The sequence below is a fragment of the Triturus cristatus genome, chromosome 6, assembly GCF_964204655.1.
Source record: "Triturus cristatus chromosome 6, aTriCri1.1, whole genome shotgun sequence".
Classification (NCBI taxonomy): Eukaryota; Metazoa; Chordata; class Amphibia; order Caudata; family Salamandridae; genus Triturus; species Triturus cristatus.
Genome location: NC_140589.1, coordinates 18,738,627 through 18,761,002, shown reverse-complemented (window position 1 = coordinate 18,761,002; position 22,376 = coordinate 18,738,627). Strand labels below are relative to the sequence as shown.

Below are 22,376 nucleotides of genomic sequence, written 5' to 3'. Positions count from 1 at the left end.
GTGATGACTACAGGAGCAGAAAAGCACCTACATAATTGTTGATGCGGCCACACAACCGGTGTACACTACAGGCACAGTGGAGTACCTGGCTCTGTGAACACAACAGAATCAGGAAAGTACCTGTGCATGTGAATACTACAGAAAGAGTATTTCCTGGCCCTGTGAATACTATAGGAGCAGAGGAGTGCCTCCCAACAGCTGCTGAGACCTCACACCCTGTGAACACTACAGGAGAAGAGAAATATCTGACCTTCAGAACATTACAGGAACATAGTACTTCCTGGCCCTGTGAATACTACAAGAACAGAGTACTTCCTGGCCCTGTGAACACTACAAGAACAGAGTACTTCCTGGCCCTGTGAACACTACAAGAACAGAGTACTTCCTGGCCCTGTGAACACTACAAGAGCAGAGAAGTACCTGGCCTTGTGAACAATACAGGAACAGAGTACTTCCTGGCCCTGTGAACAATATAGGAGCAAAGGAGTGCCTGCCAATGGCTGCTGCGTCCACACTCCCTGTGAACACTACAGGAACAGGGAAGAACATGTTCCTGTGAACACTACAAGAACAGAGTAAATCCTGACCCTGTGAACACTACAAGAACAGAGTACCTCCTGGTCCTGTGAACACTACAGGTGAAGAGGAGGACCTGACGATTGCTGCCACGGCCACACATCCTGTGAACAGAGATGTACCTGACCTTGTGAACACTACAGGAACAGAGTACTCCTGGCCCTGTGAACACTATAGGGGCAGAGAAGTACCTGACCTTCAGAACACTACAGGCGCAGGGTACTCCAGGCCCTGTGAACACTATAGGAGCAGAGAAGTACCTGACCTTGAGGACACTACAGGAAGAGAGTACTCCTGGCCCTGTGAACACTATAGGAGCAAAGGAGTGCCTGCCAACGGCTGCTGCGTCCACACACCCTTGTGAACACTACAGGAGCAGAGAAGTACCTGACTTTGTGAACACTACAGGAACAGAGTAATTCAAGGCCCTGTGAATACTATAGTGCAGAGAAGGGCCAGACCTTGTGAACAATACAGGAACAGAGTACTTCCTGGCCCTGTGAACACTACAGGAACAGAGGAGTGCCTGCCAACATGTCTGCTCTGTCCACACACCCTGTGAACACTACAGGATCTGAGAAGTACCTGACTTTGTGAACACTACAGGAAGAGAGTACTTCCTGGCCCTGTGAAGAGTACAGGAACAGAGAAGTACTGACCTTGTGAACACTACAGGAACACAGTACTTTCTGGCCCTGTGAACACTACAGGAACAGCGTACTTCCTGGCCCTGTGAACACTACAGGAACAGGGTACTTCCTGGCCCTGTGAACACTACAAGAGCAGAGGAGGATCTGACAATTGCTGCCACAGCCACACATCCTGTGAACACTACATGAGCTGAGAAGTACCTGACTTTGTGAACACTACAGGAACAGAGTAATTCCTGGCCCTGTGAATACCCTAAGAACAGAGTACTTCCTGGCCCCGTGAACACTACAGGAGCAGAGAAGTATCTGACCTTCAGAACATTACAGGAACAGAATACTTCCCGGCTCTGTGAACACAACAGGAGAAGAGAAGAACCAGATCTTGTGAACACTACAGGGACAGAGTTCTTCCTGGCCCTATGAACACTAGAGGAACAGAGTACACCTGGCCCTATGAACACTAGAGCAGGAGAGAAGTATCTGACCTTCAGAACATTACAGGAACAGAATACTTCCCGGCTCTGTGAACACAACAGGAGAAGAGAAGTACCAGATCTTGTGAACACTACTGGGACAGAGTTCTTCCTGGCCCTATGAACACTAGAGGAACAGAGAAGTACCTGACTTGTGAACACTACAGGAACAGAAGAACGCCTTCCATCGGCTGCTGAGTCCACACACCCCTATGAACAATACAGGAGCAGAGAAGTAGCTGACCTTCAGAACATTACAGGAAAAGAGTACTTCCTGGCCCTGTGAAGAGTACAGGAGCTGAGAAGTACCTGGCCTTGTGAACACTAAGAGAACAGAGTACTTTCTGGCCCTGGGAATACTACAGTAACAGAGGAAGGCCTGCCAACGGCTGCTGTGTCCACGCACTCTGTGTACACTACAGGAGCTGAGAAGTATCTGACTTTGTGAACACTACAGGAAGAGATCACTTCCTGGCCCTGTGAAGAGTGAAGGAGCAGAGAAGTAATGCCCTTGTGAACACTACAGGAACAGAGTACTTCCTGGCCCTGTGAACACTACAGGAACAGAGTACTTCCTGGCCCTGTGAACACTACAGGAACAGAGTACTTCCTGGCCCTGTGAACACTACAGGAACAGGGTACTTCCTGGCCCTGTGAACACTACAAGAGCAGAGGAGGATCTGACAATTGCTGCCACAGCCACACATCCTGTGAACACTACATGAGCTGAGAAGTACCTGACTTTGTGAACACTACAGGAACAGAGTAATTCCTGGCCCTGTGAATACCCTAAGAACAGAGTACTTCCTGGCCCCGTGAACACTACAGGAGCAGAGAAGTATCTGACCTTCAGAACATTACAGGAACAGAGTACTTCCCGGCTCTGTGAACACAACAGGAGCTGAGAAGTACCAGATCTTGTGAACACTACTGGGACAGAGTTCTTCCTGGCCCTATGAACACTAGAGGAACAGAGAAGTACCTGACTTGTGAACACTACAGGAACAGAGTACACCTGGCCCTGTGAACACTAGAGCAGGAGAGAAGTAGCTAACCTTCTGAACACTACAGGAACAGAAGAACGCCTGCCATCGGCTGCTGCGTCCACACACCCCTATGAACACTACAGGAGCAGAGAAGTAGCTGACCTTCAGAACATTACAGGGAAAGAGTACTTCCTGGCCCTGTGAAGAGTACAGGAGCTGAGAAGTACCTGGCCTTGTGAACACTAAGAGAACAGAGTACTTTCTGGCCCTGGGAATACTACAGTAACAGAGGAAGGCCTGCCAACGGCTGCTGTGTCCACGCACCCTGTGTACACTACAGGAGCTGAGAAGTATCTGACTTTGTGAACACTACAGGAAGAGATCACTTCCTGGCCCTGTGAAGAGTGAAGGAGCAGAGAAGTAATGCACTTGTGAACACTACAGGAACAGAGTACTTCCTGGCCCTGTGAACACTACAGGAACAGGGTACTTCCTGGCCCTGTGAACACTACAGGAACAGGGTACCTCCTGGCCCTGTGAACACTACAGGAACAGGGTACCTCCTGGCCCTGTGAACACTACAGGAGCAGAGAAGTTCCTGACCTTCAGAACACTACAGAAGCAGAGCAGTGCCTGCCAACGGCTGCCACGTCCACACATCCTGTGAATACTACAGGAGCAGAGATGTACCTGATCCTGTGAGCACTACAGGAACACAGTACTTCCTGGCCCTGTGAACACTACAGGAGCAGAGGATGACCTGACAATTGCTGCCACTGCCACACAACCAGTGAACACTACAGGAGCTGAGAAGTACCTGACTTTGTGAACACTACAGGAATAGTGTACTTCCTGGCCCTGTGAAGACAACAGGAACAGAGAAGTACTGCTGACCTTGTGAACACTACAGGAACACCTATTGGCCCTGTGCAGACTGCAGGAGCAGAGAAGTACATAGACAATTTCTGCTGTGGTGACATACCATGTGTAGTCTACAGGAGCAGAGGAGTACCTGGCACTGTGAACACCACAGAAGCAGTGTAGTACCTGACCCTGTGACCACCACAGCAGCAGAGGAGTACCTGCCAACGTCTGCTGCGGCCACACACCCCATAAACACTACATGAGCAGATAACTACCTACAGGAATAGAGTACTACCTGGTCCTGTGAACACTACAGGAGCAATAAAGTACCTGGCAACTGATTGCCACCCCCCCACCCCGGGTGCTGCAGATCTTTGGCATCAAACATAAACCAAAAATATTTGTCTTTACCAGAAGCCTCCAACTTCCTCCCTTGTTGTTTGTGGTGGTGTTCAGTGCCAGGGTGCCTTGAGTAGAGCTGAGTTCTAAATATATTATAACTGGTGAATTGCTAAGCTTCTGGAAAATGTCCCGGGTCCTTACCCTGCCTCTGGTGGTATCCTGCGCTACTCTGCGCTAAGGCAAAACACCACCTCATTCAACCATTAACAACTGGTGCCCAGTGCCAGGGAGGGCAGAGTGTCTCCCCAGAAGGACCTGGCACTGTGCAGGAGGCAGTGATGCACAGTCCCAGACAGGGCAGCAGTATGTCTCCATAAGGACCTGGCACTGTGCAGGAGGCAGTGATGCACAGTGCCAGGCAGGGCAGCAGTGTCTCCCCAGAAGGACCTGGCACAGTGCCAGACAGGGCAGCAGTGTCTCCCCAGAAGGACCTGGCACTGTGCAGGAGGCAGTGATGCACAGTGCCAGGCAGGGCAGCAGTGTCTTCCCAGAAGGACCTGGCACTTTCAGGAGGCAGTGATGCATAGTGCCTGGGAGGGCAGCAGTGTCTCCCCAGAAGGACCTGACACTTTCAGGAGGCAGTGATGCACAGTGCCAGGGAGGGCAGCAGAGTCTCCCCAGAAGGACCTGGCACTTTCAGGAGGCAGTTATGCATAGTGCCTGGGAGGGCAGCAGTGTCTCCACAGAAGGACTTGGCACTTTCAGGAGGCAGTGATGCACAGTGCCAGGGAGAGAAGAGCTGCTAGAAAGAGCATTAAGGCACCTCATGTAGTGCAGGCACTTCCTACAGACATAGCCTAGAATAGCAGCTCCCGTGTGCAAGGCCTGGCTCATCTCACACTGGACTATACATTATGCTGTGGAAGTCTCCTCCTCCTCTCACAGCTCGTCCAAACACCAGAGAACGTACACACACTGAATACAGAGACAACAGGGAAACCTGGAACAAAGAGCAAACAAAGCACCATAACAGGGATACGCTGTCACCTTCACATTCTCTTGGCCTCTCTCTTCATCACTCACTTACTCCGTCTGTCTCTCTTTCCTTTTCTTTATTTCTCTCTCTGTCTCAATCCCTGTCTCTTTCCTTATCGTTATATCTACCTCTCTCTGTCTCTCTTCCTTTATCTCTTTTGTTCAACCTCTCTTCCTATCTCTTTCTTTTTCCACTTTATCCCTCTGTCTCTCTCCTTGTCTCTTACTCCTTCTCTCGGACTCTCTTTCTTTCTATCTCTCTATCTTCCATTGTCTCGTTTTAGGTCTTACCTGAGACAGCTCATATACTGTCGCTTGGAAGACATTTTGTTAGCTTAGAGTGGGTGTAGAGCTCACCCATTGTTTACCATTGGTTGACCTCATCGCCACTCTTATTCGCTTGCATCTGGTTTAACACGTGGAGTCTTCACATCATCTTCTTCTGCTTGACCCACCCCAGGAGCATGGCTAAAGTACTTGTGTTATGCCACTGCTCGCGTTTTGGGTGTTACTTATTTCTTTATGTTGAAGTGCTCTATGAGAGTGCATGTGTCTTTGTGTTGCTTGCCCCCATAGGTTCACCACATGCCTGCTTCTTTCCTGTTGCTTGCTCTCACCTGTTCATGTTGTTGCTTGCCCTCTCCTGGCCTCTGTGTTGTGGCTTACCTCCTCCTGTCGTCTGTGTAGTAGTTGCTTGCCCCCTCCACCCCTCCTCTTACTGTCTGTGTTGTTGCTTGCCCCCCTCCTACCACCATCTTGTTGCTTGACCCCTTCTCGTCCTCTGTGTTGTGGCTTGCGTCCTGCCCTTGGCTGTGTAGTTGTTGCTTGCCTCCTCCTCCCCTCCCCTTACTGTCTGCGTTATTGCTTGCCCCCTCCTGCCACCATGTTGCTGCTTGACCCCCTCCCGCCCTCTGTGTTGTGGCTTGTCTCCTCCGCTGTCTGTTTTGGTGCTTGCCCCCTCCTACCACCATGTTGTTGCTTGACCCCTTCTCACCCTACGTGTTGTGGCTTGTCTCCTCCCACTCTGTTGTTGCTTGCCGCCTCCTACCACCATGTTGTTGCTTGACCCCTTCTCACCCTACGTGTTGTGGCTTGTCTCCTCCCGCTCTCTGTTGTTGCTTGCCCCCTCCTACCACCATGTTGTTGCTTGACCCCCTTAAGCCCTCTGTGTTGTGGCTTGTCTCCTCCCGCTGTCTGTGTTGTTGCTTGCCCCTTCCTACCACCATGTTGTTGCTTGACCCCTTCTCGCCCTACGTGTTGTGGCTTGACTCCTCCCGCTGTCTGTGTAGTTTTTGCTTGCCCCCTCCCCCTCTCCTCACTGTCTGTGTTGTTGCTTGCGCCCTCCTACCACCATGTTGTTGCTTGACCCCTTCTCGCCCTACGTGTTGTGGCTTGCCTCCTCCAGCTGTCTGTGTTGTCCCCCACCTACCAGCTACAACAAAAAATGGGCTCTGAAGTGGCTAGCACTGGACATGTCATAGCACATTTTTTAAAACTCTCAGCCATGCAAATGCTGTTGTCATTGCTTTCTGCCAACCCTCTGCTTGTTGCTTGCCCCTCCCCACCTGCAATAACACAAAATAAAAGACATGACCCAGTTTATTCCATATCCTCCGTGTTGCTCACCCTCCCTCCCCCCATGAGGGTTCCCGCTCCGTCCTCCCGCCAGCAATAAAGAAAGGTGCTATGAAGCAGCCAGCACTGGCTGTGTTACAGCATTTTTATTTCACTCCCGGTCACGCTGCTGTAGAACATTACTAAAAACATTGACAAAGCTAGTAGCTCTCTCACACACGAGACCCACTGGCTTTGCCAATGCTTGTTTCTCTTTATATCACTCTCGCTGTCTCTCTTCTGTTGCTGATATTCTCTCTAAAGTTATGCCTCTCACTGTCTCTTCCATGGCCTTCTGATTCTGTCCTTCTCCCTGTTGTATCCCTCTTTCTCTCTAAATCTTTCTTTTACAGCCTTTGTTTTGTTAAATTTTTTTCTCTTATCGTTCTCTCTCTCACCTTTCTCTCTCCTCTCTCTCCCTCTCTAGCTCTTTCTCTGTCTCCTCTCTCTCTCACCTTTCTCTTTCCTCTCTCTCTCTCCCTCTCTAGCTCTTTCTCTCTCTCCTCTCTCCCTGTTTCCTCTCTATCTGTCTATCTTCTCACTCTGACACTTAAGATGAGTACTGGACTCTTAACCCAGCCCTCTCTCACCCAGTGGAAGGATCAGGAAGCGGAGGTGGTTTAGCCAGTCTGGTGTCTTGCTGGCCAGCTGATCCACGAAGAACCGAAGGATGATGCTCAGAAAGACCTGGTCCCCAGCAACGACCACCTTGACCGGCGGGGGCATCTGGGAGTTACAGTTACAGCTGCCAAAGGAAGAAAGACCGCAGACTGATAAGAAGGCAGTGCCACATGTGCGTCAACCCACCTACCCCATGCCTGGCCCTTGATAAACTGTGACAAACTTTAATTACACACAAATCAAGACCTACTGCCCCTCTTACTCTCTCACACCTATCCCAGGTGGAACCCGGGGATTGAGTTATAAGGTATGACCTCAGACCTCGGTGACACCGCTACATGGCACATCTCTGGAATGGGTGTCACAGGCAATTATATCGCACTGTGAACAAGGTACTTACCTTCGGTAACACTCTTTCCATAAAGACTCTATGTAGCCAAAGTTTGCTCACCGTTTGAATGCTCCCCTATCATTAAACTGGATACGGAAACATTTCAGCAGTACCTCTGCATGGCGGTAGGTAGCGCCGTGCAGCTCCGCACTGATGCAGTTCTGCTTTGGAGATGACCCTCTATAGGCGACACTCCCACCCACTGCTGTCAGTTGCTTTCCAGGCTGTCCGTGCCTGGGTTAGGCTCATGTAACTTAACTGCACATTTTTTTACATTGTCCTCTTTCTGCACAATAACATTACTGCTGTGACCTTTTGCACATATTTGCATGTGTGAAAACGTTGGATTAGTTTCTCTGAGAGTACTTCTGTTTATGCATCTGGCTTCGCATAACATTATCACGATGCCTCGAACACCACGTACAAGGCCTTTACGCACAATGTACAAATTTCATTCTATCTTCATCCACGGGGTGACAGGGCTATCTACAGATCCATAACATTGCTAATCTATACGTACATCGCAAGGATACTTTTTAATATACATAATAAGCATCTTAGAGGATTAGCAGAGGAGGTACTTCAGCTGACACCGAGGGTCCCTGCATGCTGAGACTTCACCACGCAGCGGTCTGACATCTCTGTGAGGGTGTCCAGTTCGTGACCAGGACGGGGTCCTATATTCTCTCCGACCAGGTAATAGGGTTGGATCATCCCGTGGGGGTTTCTTGGCTCTACACCTACACAAACTCTAGACATACACAGAGTACACAGAGTAGGGTTTGCATAGTAGGAGTACGCCTGATTACTACCTTGTTTTATATGCCTGCATATATACACTGTCTTAGCACCATGGTGGAACTATATCTACTATTTACTCTTTTGCTGCTAGTAATGACTTGAATCTACTTCTGTCTACTGATTATCGCAGCACATGTATTCTATAGAAAAATAACGTTGGTTCAATAAATATATTGAAAACATCCCACTGTGTTTTCTGTATATTTCTCTAAGTACAAGCAAGCTCGAGTGACTGAGCGGAAGGGTCCAGATCTGTTACCACGATCCCAGAGGGGTCAGGGTTGTCATGTTCAGTGGTTGCCAGAAACCATTCGCTCCCTCGCAAGGTTAGGGGAGCTTACGGTTAGACTGTGAGCTAGATGGTCCCTAGGCCAACATATCCTGTGGGGGTGCTTGAAACCAGTCTAGGCGCCTCACCCAAAGCTTATGTTGTCCAACAAACACTGGATCCTACTGATTAGTGGGAACTACACGACAGAGTGAGCAGGAGGCGGATTAAGTTCCTCTGGCTACCACGTACATAGACCAGGAGGGCACTTTGGTCCCCAAATTTGTTTTTCTTTTTTTTTAAATTTTAGTTCTCATTCAACCACCAAGCAACTCCCTGCAGGCAATGCTTGACGACGGTCAAGGCCTTATCTTTATGCTACTGAAAAGACAGTAGGAGCGGAGTGTCGTCAGCATAGGACACTACCTTCAAATTCCAGGATTTGATCAACTTAGCTAATGGAACTAGATATAGATTTAAAAAGGTGAGGCTCACACCTGAAACCGACGGGACTCCATACTAAAGTTTGGGGGTGGCTGTAAAAAGGGGGAGATGAACCGACTGTAATCTACCTTCAAGAAAATATTTGAACAATACAAAAACCTGGTCTTGGATGCCAGCCAATTTGAATCTTTCCAGAATGGTAGAATGTGAGACCGTATCAGAGGCGGCAGATGGGTCAAGCAGGACTACCATGGCGGACCACCCCACACCTAGAATCTGGATTCCAAATAAACTGTTAGCTGCCTATTGACCAGTTTCTCTAGAATTTTTGTAGCAGCAACTAAAAGATAGATTGGTCTATAATTGTTTTGTATCGTAGAGTCTGCTTAGGGTTTCTTTAGTAGCGAAAGTAGAAATGCTTGTTTCAAGACAGCTAGAAACACTCCTGAATCGAACGAATTATTGAAGATTTTATTTAACCTAGGGTTGATGGTAGAGGAGACCATCCTAAAAAATTGAGGAGGACATGGATCCCCAGGTAAGTCAGATTTGCATTTCTCCAGCTTGCCTTGGCGTGCACGATGTGCACATCAGCGGCATATGCGCCTTTTAGGAAAGAGGGAGGTACCCAAGTGAGCCAACCACTAGAGCACTAACCTTAACCGATTCTAAAATTTCTACAAGCTTGCATCACATCAACAATTAAAAAGACAAATGCTCGTACCAAAGGTCAGTTTCAACACCAGGGCGAATGGGCTTTGGGTACAGTGACGGAGTCACTGCGGGCATTAAAATCGTAACCCAACCCCAGACACCAACTGTAAACCTAATGAGTTTCTGTCACAGACATTTGTTTGCGAGAGTCCATACAGAACTTAAAATCTCACTTTTTAAAAAAAAAATTTTAATGGGAAAGTCTTTCCCAGGGTGATAAACATACACCCGTGTCCTGAGTGCCCTAACTGTAATGATGTCTTGATCCCTGATGCTAATTTTTGTTGTCATGGGCGAACACGGACCATGCGTGTGTGCCATGACCCAGGCTTGTCTCGCCGATTGCGGTCTTTTTCGGAACAGGCAGGGCACCAAAGCGCAACCCTCATATGGTGAAATGCTACTGCATTTACCAGGAGTAAACCATCACACGCTCGGTGATGGCAGCACGCCGTGTAGTGATCCGTAGGAGTGGACAGATGTTTTTACCCGTGTCACTGAGTGAGGCCTACAAACTCGCTCGCTTAAAGCTCCGCTGCCGTGTGCTCAAGTCCCTCTTAGCCTACGTTGGTTTGATGAGGAGTGCTGTGGAGCACGTGTGTGTTATACATGTGCTGTATGTAGTGTATATGTCCCTGTGGATGGTACAATATATGAACGTTTCTGGGTTCCACTGTGGGAGACCTAGGGCTGACTAGAGGAGCATGAGGAAGAGGGATCCCCCAGATGGATTAGTCAATTGCTGCATTTCTGTAATCTGGGACACACTGGAGAAGAGAGAGTCTGGCTCCCCCAGTGCACTTCAAGGGGTGCTCTTTCATTCAGAGAGAGGTCAGTAGGAAGAGGCCTGGGCACATCTGAGGAAGGAGATTGGCCTCATAAGAGAATCATACACAACAGGGCTCCCAAGCCCAGAAACTACGTTTGTTAACCCCATAAACTCTGAACGGGGAGGGAAAAAGGCGTCCTGCAAATCAGGTTGGAATCCTTCATTTACCACTAAAAGTCCTGGTCGGCTTTGTCGAACACACAAATGTTATCCATGAGACACTGTTAGTGCTGAGTCTGAAAACAGAGGTTACACTGCAGAGCCCTCATGTGCCAACGGGAAGGTAGCAGCACTCAGATACACAAGGCCAGGAGACCAAGAAGCCTCAGCATCGCCTGACTCAGAACACAGGATTGAACCCGAAACATCAGCATCATATTTTGAAAGTCCCGGAATTGCTGTGGGATGTAAAAACTTTAAACACCACTATGTCTAGAATGGCTCCTATAGAGTAAAAGCTTTGAACACCACTATGTCTTGAACGGCTCCTTTAAAGTAAAAGCGTTGATCGCCACTATATCTAGAACGGCTCCTATAAAGTAAAAGCGTTGAACGCCACTATGTCTGGAACGGCACCTATAAAGTAAAAGCGTTGAACGCCACTATGTCTAGAACGGCTCCTATAAAGTAAAAGCGTTGAACGCAACTATGGCTCCTATAAAGTAAAAGCTTTGAACACCACTATGTCTGCAACGGCTCCTATAAAGTAAAAGCGTTGATCGCCACTATATCTAGAACGGCTCCTATAAAGTAAAAGCTTTGAACACCACTATGTCTTGAACAGGTCCTTTAAAGTAAAAGCGTTGAACGCCACTATGTCTGGAAAGGCACCTATAAAGTAAAAGCGTTGAACGCCACTATGTCTGGAACGGCTCCTATAAAGTAAAAGCTTTGAACGCCACTATGTCTAGAATGGCTCCTATAAAGTAAAAGCTCTGAATGCCACTATGTCTAGAATGGCTCCTATAAAGTAAAAGCGTTGAACGCCACTATGTCTAGAATGGCTTCTATAAAGTAAAAGCGTTGAACGCCACTATGTCTAGAATGGCTTCTATAAAGTAAAAGCGTTGATCGCCACTATGTCTAGAATGGGTCCTATAAAGTAAAATCTTTGAACACCACAATGGCTCCTCTAAAGTAAAAGCGTTGAACGCCACTATATCTAGAATGGGTCCTTAAAGTAAAAGTGTTGAACGCCACTGTGTCTAGAATGAGTCCTATTGAGTAAAAGCTTTGAACACCACTTTGTCTAGAATGGCTCCTATAAAGTAAAAGCTTTGAACGCCACTATGTCTAGAATGGCTCCTATAAAGTAAAAGCGGTGAACGCCACTATGTCTAGAATGGCTCCTATAAAGTAAAAGCGTTGAACGCCACTATATCTAGAATGGGTCCTTAAAGTAAAAGTGTTGAACGCCACTGTGTCTAGAATGAGTCCTATTGAGTAAAAGCTTTGAACACCACTTTGTCTAGAATGGCTCCTATAAAGTAAAAGCTTTGAACGCCACTATGTCTAGAATGGCTCCTATAAAGTAAAAGCGTTGAACGCCACTGTGTCTAGAATGAGTCCTATTGAGTAAAAGCTTTGAACACCACTTTGTCTAGAATGGCTCCTATAAAGTAAAAGCTTTGAACGCCACTATGTCTAGAATGGCTCCTATAAAGTAAAAGCTTTGAACGCCACTATGTCTAGAATGGCTCCTATAAAGTAAAAGCGGTGAACGCCACTATGTCTAGAATGGCTCCTATAAAGTAAAAGCGTTGAACGCCACTATATCTAGAATGGGTCCTTAAAGTAAAAGTGTTGAACGCCACTGTGTCTAGAATGAGTCCTATTGAGTAAAAGCTTTGAACACCACTTTGTCTAGAATGGCTCCTATAAAGTAAAAGCTTTGAACGCCACTATGTCTAGAATGGCTCCTATAAAGTAAAAGCGTTGAACGCCACTGTGTCTAGAATGAGTCCTATTGAGTAAAAGCTTTGAACACCACTTTGTCTAGAATGGCTCCTATTGAGTAAAAGCTTTGAACGCCACTATGTCTAGAATGGCTCCTATAAAGTAAAAGCGGTGAACGCCACTATGTCTAGAATGGCTCCTATAAAGTAAAAGCGTTGAACGCCACTATATCTAGAATGGGTCCTTAAAGTAAAAGTGTTGAACGCCACTGTGTCTAGAATGAGTCCTATTGAGTAAAAGCTTTGAACACCACTTTGTCTAGAATGGCTCCTATAAAGTAAAAGCTTTGAACGCCACTATGTCTAGAATGGCTCCTATAAAGTAAAAGCGTTGAACGCCACTGTGTCTAGAATGAGTCCTATTGAGTAAAAGCTTTGAACACCACTTTGTCTAGAATGGCTCCTATTGAGTAAAAGCTTTGAACACAACTATGTCTAGAATGGATCCTATAAAGTAAAAGCGTTGAACGCCACTATATCTAGAACGGCACCTATAAAGTAAAAGCGTTGAACGCCACTATGGCTCCTATAAAGTAAAAGCGTTGAACACCACTATATCTAGAATGGCTCCTATAGAGTAAAAGCGTTGAACGCCACTATGTCTAGAACGGCTCCTATAAAGTAAAAGCGTTGAACGCCACTATGTCTGGAACGGCACCTATAAAGTAAAAGCGTTGAACGCCACTATGTCTGGAACGGCACCTATAAAGTAAAAGCGTTGAACGCCACTATGGCTCCTATAAAGTAAAAGCGTTGAACACCACTATATCTAGAATGGCTCCTATAGAGTAAAAGCTTTGAACACCACTATATCTAGAATGGCTCCTATAAAGTAAAAGCTTTGAACGCCACTATGTCTAGAATCGCTCCTATATAGTAAAAGCATTGAACGCCACTATGGCTCCTATGAACTAAAGGCTTTGAACTCCAATATGTCTAGAATGGCTCCTTACAGTAAAAGCGTTGAACACCACTATGTCTAGAATGGGTCCTATTGAGGAAAAACTTTGAACACCACTATGTCTAGAATGGCTCCTATAAAGTAAAAGCTTTGAACGCCACTATGTCTAGAACGGCTCCTATAAAGTAAAAGCATTGAACGCCACTATGCCTGGAACGGCTCCTATAAAGTAAAAGCGTTGTACGCCACTATGTCTAGAACGCCTCCTATAAAGTAAAAGCATTGAACGCCACTATGTCTGGAACGGCTCCTATAAAGTAAAAGCGTTGAACGCCACTATGGCTCTTATAAAGTAAAAGCTTTGAACTCCACTATGTCTAGGATTGCTCCTATAAAGTAAAAGGTTTGAACACCACTATGTCTAGAACGGCTCCTATAAAGTAAAGGCATTGAACGCCACTATGTATAGGATGGCTCCTATGGAGTAAAAGCTTTGAACACCACTATGTCTAGAATAGCTCTGTGAAAGACTCCTACAAGAGCGGGAAACGTGCATACCTTATCCCGCCAATCCCGCCAGTCAGGATGAGGGTACCGCCAAAGGGTTAATCACCTCACCTCCCTCTGTCCAACAGGAAACCACCCAGAACGAAGGACGATCGGGCGAATGGGAACGAAGGATCGTGCCGGAAGAGGCGGGACAACCGGCATTTAGGCGTCTGACGATAGAGGAAGGGGCGGACCAGAGGAGGAACGCGGAAGACGCCGAACTTCATGTGTACGGGACTGGACTTCTGCCGGGATCTCCAGGAAGTCAGAGGATCGAGGACGCTGCGCAACCAGACGAAAACGACGAAGAAGACGTGGACTCCTGGTGCGAGGATTGGTGGACGCCCTCGGAGGACGCTGGAAGGCCGCCGCAACTCCGGAGAGTTGCGGCAGACGGGGTGAGTGCGAGAACAAGGGAGAGGAGGGAAGACCTGAAACGGGAGCACGTCAGAGACCCTATGTAGCACGATACCCACAACATCCCTAGTCACCTTCATCCTTCTTTTTTTTTTGGTTTTGGTGTTTACTGATCTATACCTGGGGCACGAATCTGTGGGGCCGTGTGACAGTGCAACACACCCCGTCCAGGTATTTCTTTTCCCCCGGCATACCTAATTGAGGAACGAGTGTATATGGCCACATTGAAATCTGAGGAAAGCAGTAAAAGGAGGGTGCAGTCCCTATCACGACGCTCACTCTAAGGAAACGGGAGCCCTCTTCTCTTTGAGTTATAAGAGAGGGAAGTCCATCTCTACCATCTTTCTTTTTGTTTTGGTTTCCCCTCTATCCTTCTCCACGTCGGGTGTGGTGACGGGAATCTCAGTGGAGATAAAGCAGAACCTTGACCGCTTCTTTTCTTTTTTCTCCTTATTTTGAGATACTCCGGGAAGGCAGCCCCAAGACTCCAAGGACAAGAAGAAAACGTGCAGAAGACGTCCTAGAGCACAAGCCATCTAACCACCTCAGCCATAAACTAGCCTATTTTGCTTTCACCACTTATCTTTTTTATAATAAAAATTCACCATTCAACCACCGCTGCGGCCTCCGAGTTTCTATTTCCGCCCATCCCTCCGACAAGCTCCTACAAAGTAAAAGCGTTGAACGTCACTATGTCTAGGATGGCTCCTATAGAGTAAAAGCTTTGAACGCCACAATGTCTAGAATGGCGCCTATATAGCAAAAGCGTTGAACGCCACTATGGCTCCTATAAAGTAAAAGCTTTGAACTCCACTATGTATAGAATGGCTCCTATAAAGTAAAAGCGTTGAACGCCACTATGGCTCCTATAAAGTAAAAGCTTTGAACTCCGCTATGTCTAGAATGGCACCAATAAAGATAAAGCTTTGAACGCCACTATGTCTAGAATGGCTCCTACAAAGTAAAAGCGTTGAACGCCACTATGTCTAGGATGGCTCCTAGTGAGTAAAAGCGTTGAACGCCCCTATGTCTAAAATGGCTCCTATGAAGTAAAAGCGTTGAACGCCACTATGTCTAGGATGGCTCCTATAGAGTAAAAGCTTTGAACGCCACAATGTCTAGAATGGCGCCTATATAGCAAAAGCATTGAACGCCACTATGGCTCCTATAAAGTAAAAGCTTTGAACTCCACTATGTCTAGGATGGCTCCAAGTGAGTAAAAGCTATGAACTTCACTATGTCTAGAATGGCTCCTATGAAGTAAAAGCGTTGAACGCCACTATGTCTAGAATGGCTCCTATAAAATAAAAGCGTTGAACGCCACTATGTCTAGGATGGCTCCTATAGAGTAAAAGCTTTGAACGCCACAATGTCTAGAATGGCTCCTATATAGTAAAAGCGTTGAACACCACTATGTGTAGAATGGCTCCTATAAAGTAAAAGCTTTGAACACCACTATGGCTCCTCTAAAGTAAAAGCTTTGAACGCCACTATGTCTAGAATGACTCCTATAAAGCAAAAGCATTGAACGCCACTATGTCTAGAATGGCTCCTATAAAGTAAAAGTTTTGAACACCACTATGTCTGGAACGGCTCCTATAAAGTAAAAGCTTTGAACACCACTATGGCTCTTATAAAGTAAAAGCGTTGAACACCACTATGTCTAGAACGCCTCCTATAAAGTAGAAGCGTTGAACGCCACTATGTCTAGAATGGCTCCTATAAAGTAAAAGTTTTGAACACCACTATGTCTGGAACGGCTCCTATAAAGTAAAAGCTTTGAACACCACTATGGCTCTTATAAAGTAAAAGCGTTGAACACCACTATGTCTAGAACGCCTCCTATAAAGTAGAAGCGTTGAACGCCACTATGTCTAGAATGGCTCCTCTAAAGTAAAAGCGTTGAACGCCACTATGTCTAGAACGCCTCCTATAAAGTAGAAGCGTTGAACGCCACTATGTCTAGAATGGCTTCTGTAAAGTAAAAGCGTTGAACGCCACTATGTCTAGAATGGATCCTATAAAGTAAAAGCGTTGAACGCCACTATGTCTAGAATGGATCCTATAAAGTAAAAGCTTTGAGTGCCACTATGTCTAGAATGGCTCCTATAAAGTAAAAGCTTTGAACGCCACTATGTCTAGAATGGATCCTATAAAGTAAAAGCGTTGAACGCCACTATGTCTGGAACGGCTCCTATAAAGTAAAAGCTTTGAACGCCACTATGTCTGGAATGGCTCCTATAAAGTAAAAGCTTTGAACACCACTATGGCTCTTATAAAGTAAAAGCGTTGAACACCACTATGTCTAGAATTGCTCCTCTAAAGTAAAAGCGTTGAACGCCACTATGTCTAGAACGCCTCCTATAAAGTAGAAGCGTTGAACGCCACTATGTCTAGAATGGCTTCTATAAAGTAAAAGCGGTGAACGCCACTATGTCTAGAATGGATCCTATAAAGTAAAAGCGTTGAACGCCACTATGTCTAGAATGGATCCTATAAAGTAAAAGCGTTGAACGCCACTATGTCTAGAATGGATCCTATACAGTAAAAGCTTTGAACGCCACTATGTCTAGAATTGATCCTATACAGTAAAAGCTTTGAACGCCACTATGTCTAGAATGGCTCCTATAAAGTAAAAGCTTTGAACGCCACTATGTCTAGAATGGATCCTATAAAGTAAAAGCTTTGAACGCCACTATGTCTAGAATGGCTCCTATAAAGTAAAAGCTTTGAACGCCACTATGTCTAGAATGGCTCCTATAAAGTAAAAGCTTTGAACACCACTATGTCAAGAAGGGCTCCTATAAAGTAAATACTTCGCGCTGCCGAAGTAGGGATTCCAGCTCATTGATGGGGAAGGCCAGGGAGGATAGCAGCAAGACGGTTGTCCGCTACTGGTCTGCAACTGTGTCGAGCCACATTCAACAGCTAGTCATCAAAGTACGGGAATATGTGCACCTCCGACCGGTGAAAATGGCCGCGACCATCGCGTCAGCTTCGGAAATACACAAAACATGTTACAACCTGGGGGACCAGGGGAATTATGCGCCCTGCTATCTAAGGGCACTATTTACTCTCCAGGATCTATAGGGAAGAAGACCTGGGCAAAATGAGCATCGAACATGTGTCCTCCCGCATAAAGGTGTTGAAGAACTGTGGCTCCAAAATAGCCTGACCCTCTCCCACATTTCTAGGGCACTCAGTAACAGGGGCCATACAGCCTGGAGCCATCAAAAGGTAGAGTTATAATGGAAGTCTGCAAGTACTAAGATAAACCTGTGGTGCACATCCAAGCGAGATGGCGAATCACCACATAGTGTCCATAGCACGCCCCACACAGTCATTGATTCTCTGTCGGAGAGTATAGGGAAGGATTTTATGTTCACCTTGCTGGCTGAAGTCTGAAACTGTCCATCGAGGAGTGCTGCATTAACAAACAAGCGAGATTACCAGGAGCAGGCCTATGACACCTAACGATAAGGCGACTTATATGTGGCGCCGAACATGGTTTCATTCAAGCTGCCCTAAGGGTCTGGTAGAGATTCACTGACCGGTAGAAAAGGCCTTGCAGTTGTAGGGGTAGACTGCAAGACTTTTGTACGCAAATCAGCTTTCGTTTCCACAGCTGACAACTGTAGTTCCAACACCTTCCGTGCTTCATTTGTGAGCTTACTGTGCAATTCCAATGTGGGGCAGGAGCAATAGGGAACAGACTCCTGTCTGGAGTCTTGTAAGTGTGCAGAAATGTGTTCTTAGACTTTGTCTTAGGCATAACAGAGGACAGAAAACCTGGACCAGGACTTACAGCGGGAACAGGCAAGCGATTTGTAGCACTTCCTGGGGCGAGACAAAGCCATTGGAGACCGGTGAAAACAATTGCAAAAAGGTTTCCAGATCCAGGCATGCAGGGATTTAAAAGGCTAGAGGTATCCATCAGAACAGTACCGCTCTTGACTCACACAGTACTACTGTTCAGGGTAGGCAGTACTGGTATAGAAGCTGTAACGATACTCATGGAGAGAAAGGGTCAGCACTGCTGTTATAAGTGGGAGCAGGGGAAGTACTGGTGATGGGAGGACAGTATACTAACATAAAAAGCACAGCATTTGAAAGTCAGAGGGGTGATGTTCCAGCACACCCAGTCATGACCTGCGTGCATATACTCCTGCACCTACTCTCCACGGACTGTCTATAGACACATGCAGAAACATGCCTGTTCCTTTTCTGCATGCACCATGCAAGCATCAGCCATGCGTACACACCTGGACACATACCTACTGACAGCGCCAAGCGATGCATCAGTACTTACAATCTTTGTATGCGGGTGACGATGGTGCTGAAGGCGGCCTGGACATCAGCTGGGGAGCACGTGGACACGATCGGCTGTTGCTGCTCCTTCAGCAGGTCCCACAGATACTGCAAACAGAAGACGCTGTGTTAGTGCCCATCACCGACTTTGCAACAACCAGTGGTCTCGCGGAGCAGGCTAAGCCCTGGACCTCTGCTCCTGTGATCTGGACATACGGTAGAAGATAGACCAAATATAGGAATAACAGCCCCTAGGCTACACCGTGACACAGCCCCGGACCTCTGCTCCTGTGATCTGAACCTTTCAACTAAACCATTGCATTGTGGGTGATAGGGTGTGGTGAATTTATAATTCACTCCACACTCCTTCCACATAGCAGTTAAGTAACTTGACATAAAGTTTGCACCTCTGTCAAATATTACCTCCCTTGGAAAACCTACTCTTGAGAACACACTCAAGAGAGCTCTTGCCACTACAGGTGCTGTAGTGGTCCTTAGGGGAGTAGCTTCTGGATACCTGGTGGCATGATCAACTACCACCAGTATAAATCTGTGCCCAGATGCTGTTTGAGGATCCATGGGACAAACAATGTCAATCCCATCCCTCTCTAAGGGAACCCCCACCACAGGTAGTGGTATCAGGGGATCCTTTGTAGTGCCACCATGCTTTGCCACTGGCTTGGCAGGTTACACAGGGGCGACAAAACTACTCTGTGTCTTCAGACATGTGTGGCCAGTGAAAGTGAGGAACAATTCTGTCCCAAGTCTTGTTCTGGCCTAAGTGTCCTGCTAGGGGAATATCATGGGCTAGTCTCAATAGGAAACCCCTAAACTTCAGAGGTATAACCAACCTCCTGGATGCACCAGGCTTGGGGTCTCTTCTCTCTGAGTAAAGGAGTCCATCGTCCCAATAAACTTTACGGGTGCCACTAGGTTCCCAGCAGCCTCATCAGCAGCTTGCTGTCTGAGGGTTTCAAGAGAGGGGAAGGTTTTCTGCTCCTGGCTCAGATCAGACCTGGAAGGGTCCCCTGTCCCCAAGAACTCAACCTGGTCAGGTTCAATCTCCTCTGGGACAGCTCCTTCTTCAGGCTCCAGATCATCTGCCTGAGGAGACTGATCAGTATCCTGAGACAGGTGGGAAGGCTCTGCCTTAAACCTACTGCTCCTCCTCTTGTGAGGCACCTGGTCCATTATTCCAGAATCCAGGGCCTGTGCAGCTTTTGACATTTTTGCCTGTGACCTAGTCACAGCAAAGACATGTGCAGGGATCCCTAACATTTCTGAATGTGTCCTGAGCTCCACTTCAGCCCAAGCTGAATTTTCCAGATCATTGCCAAGCAAGCACTGTACTGGTAGGTCCGCACTTACCACAACCTTCTTAAGGCCAGTTACCCCTCCCCAGGAGAAGTTAACAACTGCCAGAGAATGGTCTGTTCTGACATTGCTAGCATTAGTCACTTGGTACATTTCACCAAGTATAATCTGGCCAGGATCCACAAGATCTTTTGTCACCATTGTGACACTTGCTCCTGTGTCCCTGAATGCCCAAGCTTCTACTCCATTAATTAAAGGCTGCTGTCTGTATTTGCCCAGGTTACTGGGGCTCACAAAGGGGGACAAATCCATTCCCCCATCACTGACAAGCACAGCCTGAGTTGGTACTCTGACTAGGCCACCAAGGGACTCTAGTCCCTCCTTTTTACTAGCTCTGTAGAGCTCAGGGGCTTCCCTATCTAAGGCCATCTGCTGCTTTCTGAGGTTGAACTTGTCTTGCTCATACTTCAGCAGTCTCTCTCTCCTCTTCTGGGAGGTTTCCCTCCCTCTGTGAGAAGAAACAGAGGTTCCTATAGAGGAGTTAGACTGAATAGATCCCCTTGACAGAGATCTATCCCTTCTAGCCTTGTGTTCAGGCCTACCAGGATCAAGGAAGGAAGTGGCATTATTGTCATCATCCTCATCCTGGAGGTCTATGTTCACCAGAGTCTGGTCATTGTCACCAGTCTGGTCAGCATTAGAGTTAGGGTCAGGGGAGTTGCCACCCCTGGACCCACCCTCAGGTGCTGCCCCACCCACACTGTTTCCATCTACAGGCCCACTAGGACCTGTGATATCATCCAGTTTCAGTATCTTTATGAGATGCTGGGTGGATGGACTTTTGCCTGTCTTCAGCTTCCTAATGGTACATAAGGCCCTAAGCTGAGCAAAGGAGAGATCCTCATATTTATAGGGAAGGAGCTCACTGGTTCCTGGTAGGGACCCACTGGTTCCTGGCTGGTTAGACATTACTAATGTGGTGTGGTGTATTGCACTACCTATACTAGTGTGGCCTACTAAACTCTCTTGAGTTGTAGAAAGGGTGTGCTATCCCTTAACACACAACTCTAAGTTCAGTAGAACTTACCGTAGCTAAACTTGATATTATATGTACCTCAGGTACCTTTAGTGGTTTTCAGTTGATCAATTCAATTGAGATTATCTGGTAAAACAATAGCAAGCTGGAATCCCACATGCTGCACACCAATGTGAGAAGGTGGCCTTATATATGCTGGCCACTAGTTCTAGTGGGCACCTTGTATCAGTCCAAACGACCCCTTATGGTGAATGGTTAAAGACAACCTTATGTGAAAGCTATCCTAGTGGTAGCTATGGAGAGCAGCCTTCAGGCTAAGTCTTGAAGGAATGTAAAGCAAATTGTTTTACCAGTCTATAATCTCTTGAATGATCAAATGAAAGGACAACCACACCAGGTATATATTTAAAATATATGTATTTAGGTTACCACACACCCTTCTAGTCTCTTTATGAGACTGGAGTTCGAAGTACTAAAGTTACAAGTGATCAAGCATCAGTAAGAGCACAAATACACGTTTGGGCCGTAGGGGCGTACCAAACCATATACCAAAAAAGTGGTATAAGAACCACGACTGGAATAGGCCCTAGGCCTATTGCCTCTAGAATCACTGGGACCCCAAGGAGCCACCCAAGGTAGTGACACAGGGGACCCACAGGAGCTGTATGCAGTGTGAAAACAAAACCGGGGGTTCCTATTATCTTCTATGGGCAATGTCGCGGTTGGAATTTTAAAGATTAGGGACACTTCTAATCGAGTCAGGACCAAACCCTTTTGGACTTGAAGCCAGGTGCATAGGTGTCTTTTGGGTGTTGGGTCGCGTCGTCGATTCCAATGGAAGCCTGCAAAGAACTGCTTCTGCCGTGAAGAGGAGAAGTGTCCGAGGAGATCCAAGCCTGGATCTAGGATGTAAGGAACCTGAAAGCAGAGGGGACAGAGTCTGGGTCTCTTGCCAGTGACCTAGGGCAGGATGGACCAATGCTCACAGATGTCAGGTGCTTCAGGTGAATTGATGGGTGTCTTGAGTCTTCAGCCACGAGTTCCAGGAGGTGTCGGCGAAGTCCACGAGCCGGATTCGTGCTGTCCCACAAAGTCTGTCGAGTGCTGCGGTGTCGGCGACCAGAATGGACCCCAACAAGCCTTGGCAACGGGAAGTCACAGGAATTCAGAGAAAGGACTGCGGTGCAGACCAGCAAGGTCTGAGGGACTCACCCAGGGAGGGTAAGTCAGGGCACGTCTGGAGCAACCAGGAACGCCCAATTAGAAAAGGAGTTGCCTTCGTGGGGAC

The 22,376-nt window shown here is 47.1% G+C and overlaps 1 protein-coding gene across 3 annotated transcripts in view; it reads right to left on the bottom strand.

The window, feature by feature from the left end:
• LOC146813651 (phosphofurin acidic cluster sorting protein 2-like) overlaps positions 1 to 22,376 on the bottom strand; it is a 1,059,532-nt gene that overhangs the window by 226,408 nt on the left and 810,748 nt on the right. For all 3 annotated transcript variants that reach the window (XM_085610139.1, XM_085610140.1, XM_085610141.1), the window contains 2 exons: positions 18,740 to 18,846; positions 7,131 to 7,285 (listed from right to left, as the gene is read on the bottom strand). In XM_085610139.1, coding sequence (XP_085466265.1) covers positions 7,131 to 7,285; positions 18,740 to 18,846 — 262 coding nt within the window. The remainder of the gene's footprint in view (positions 1 to 7,130; positions 7,286 to 18,739; positions 18,847 to 22,376) is intronic.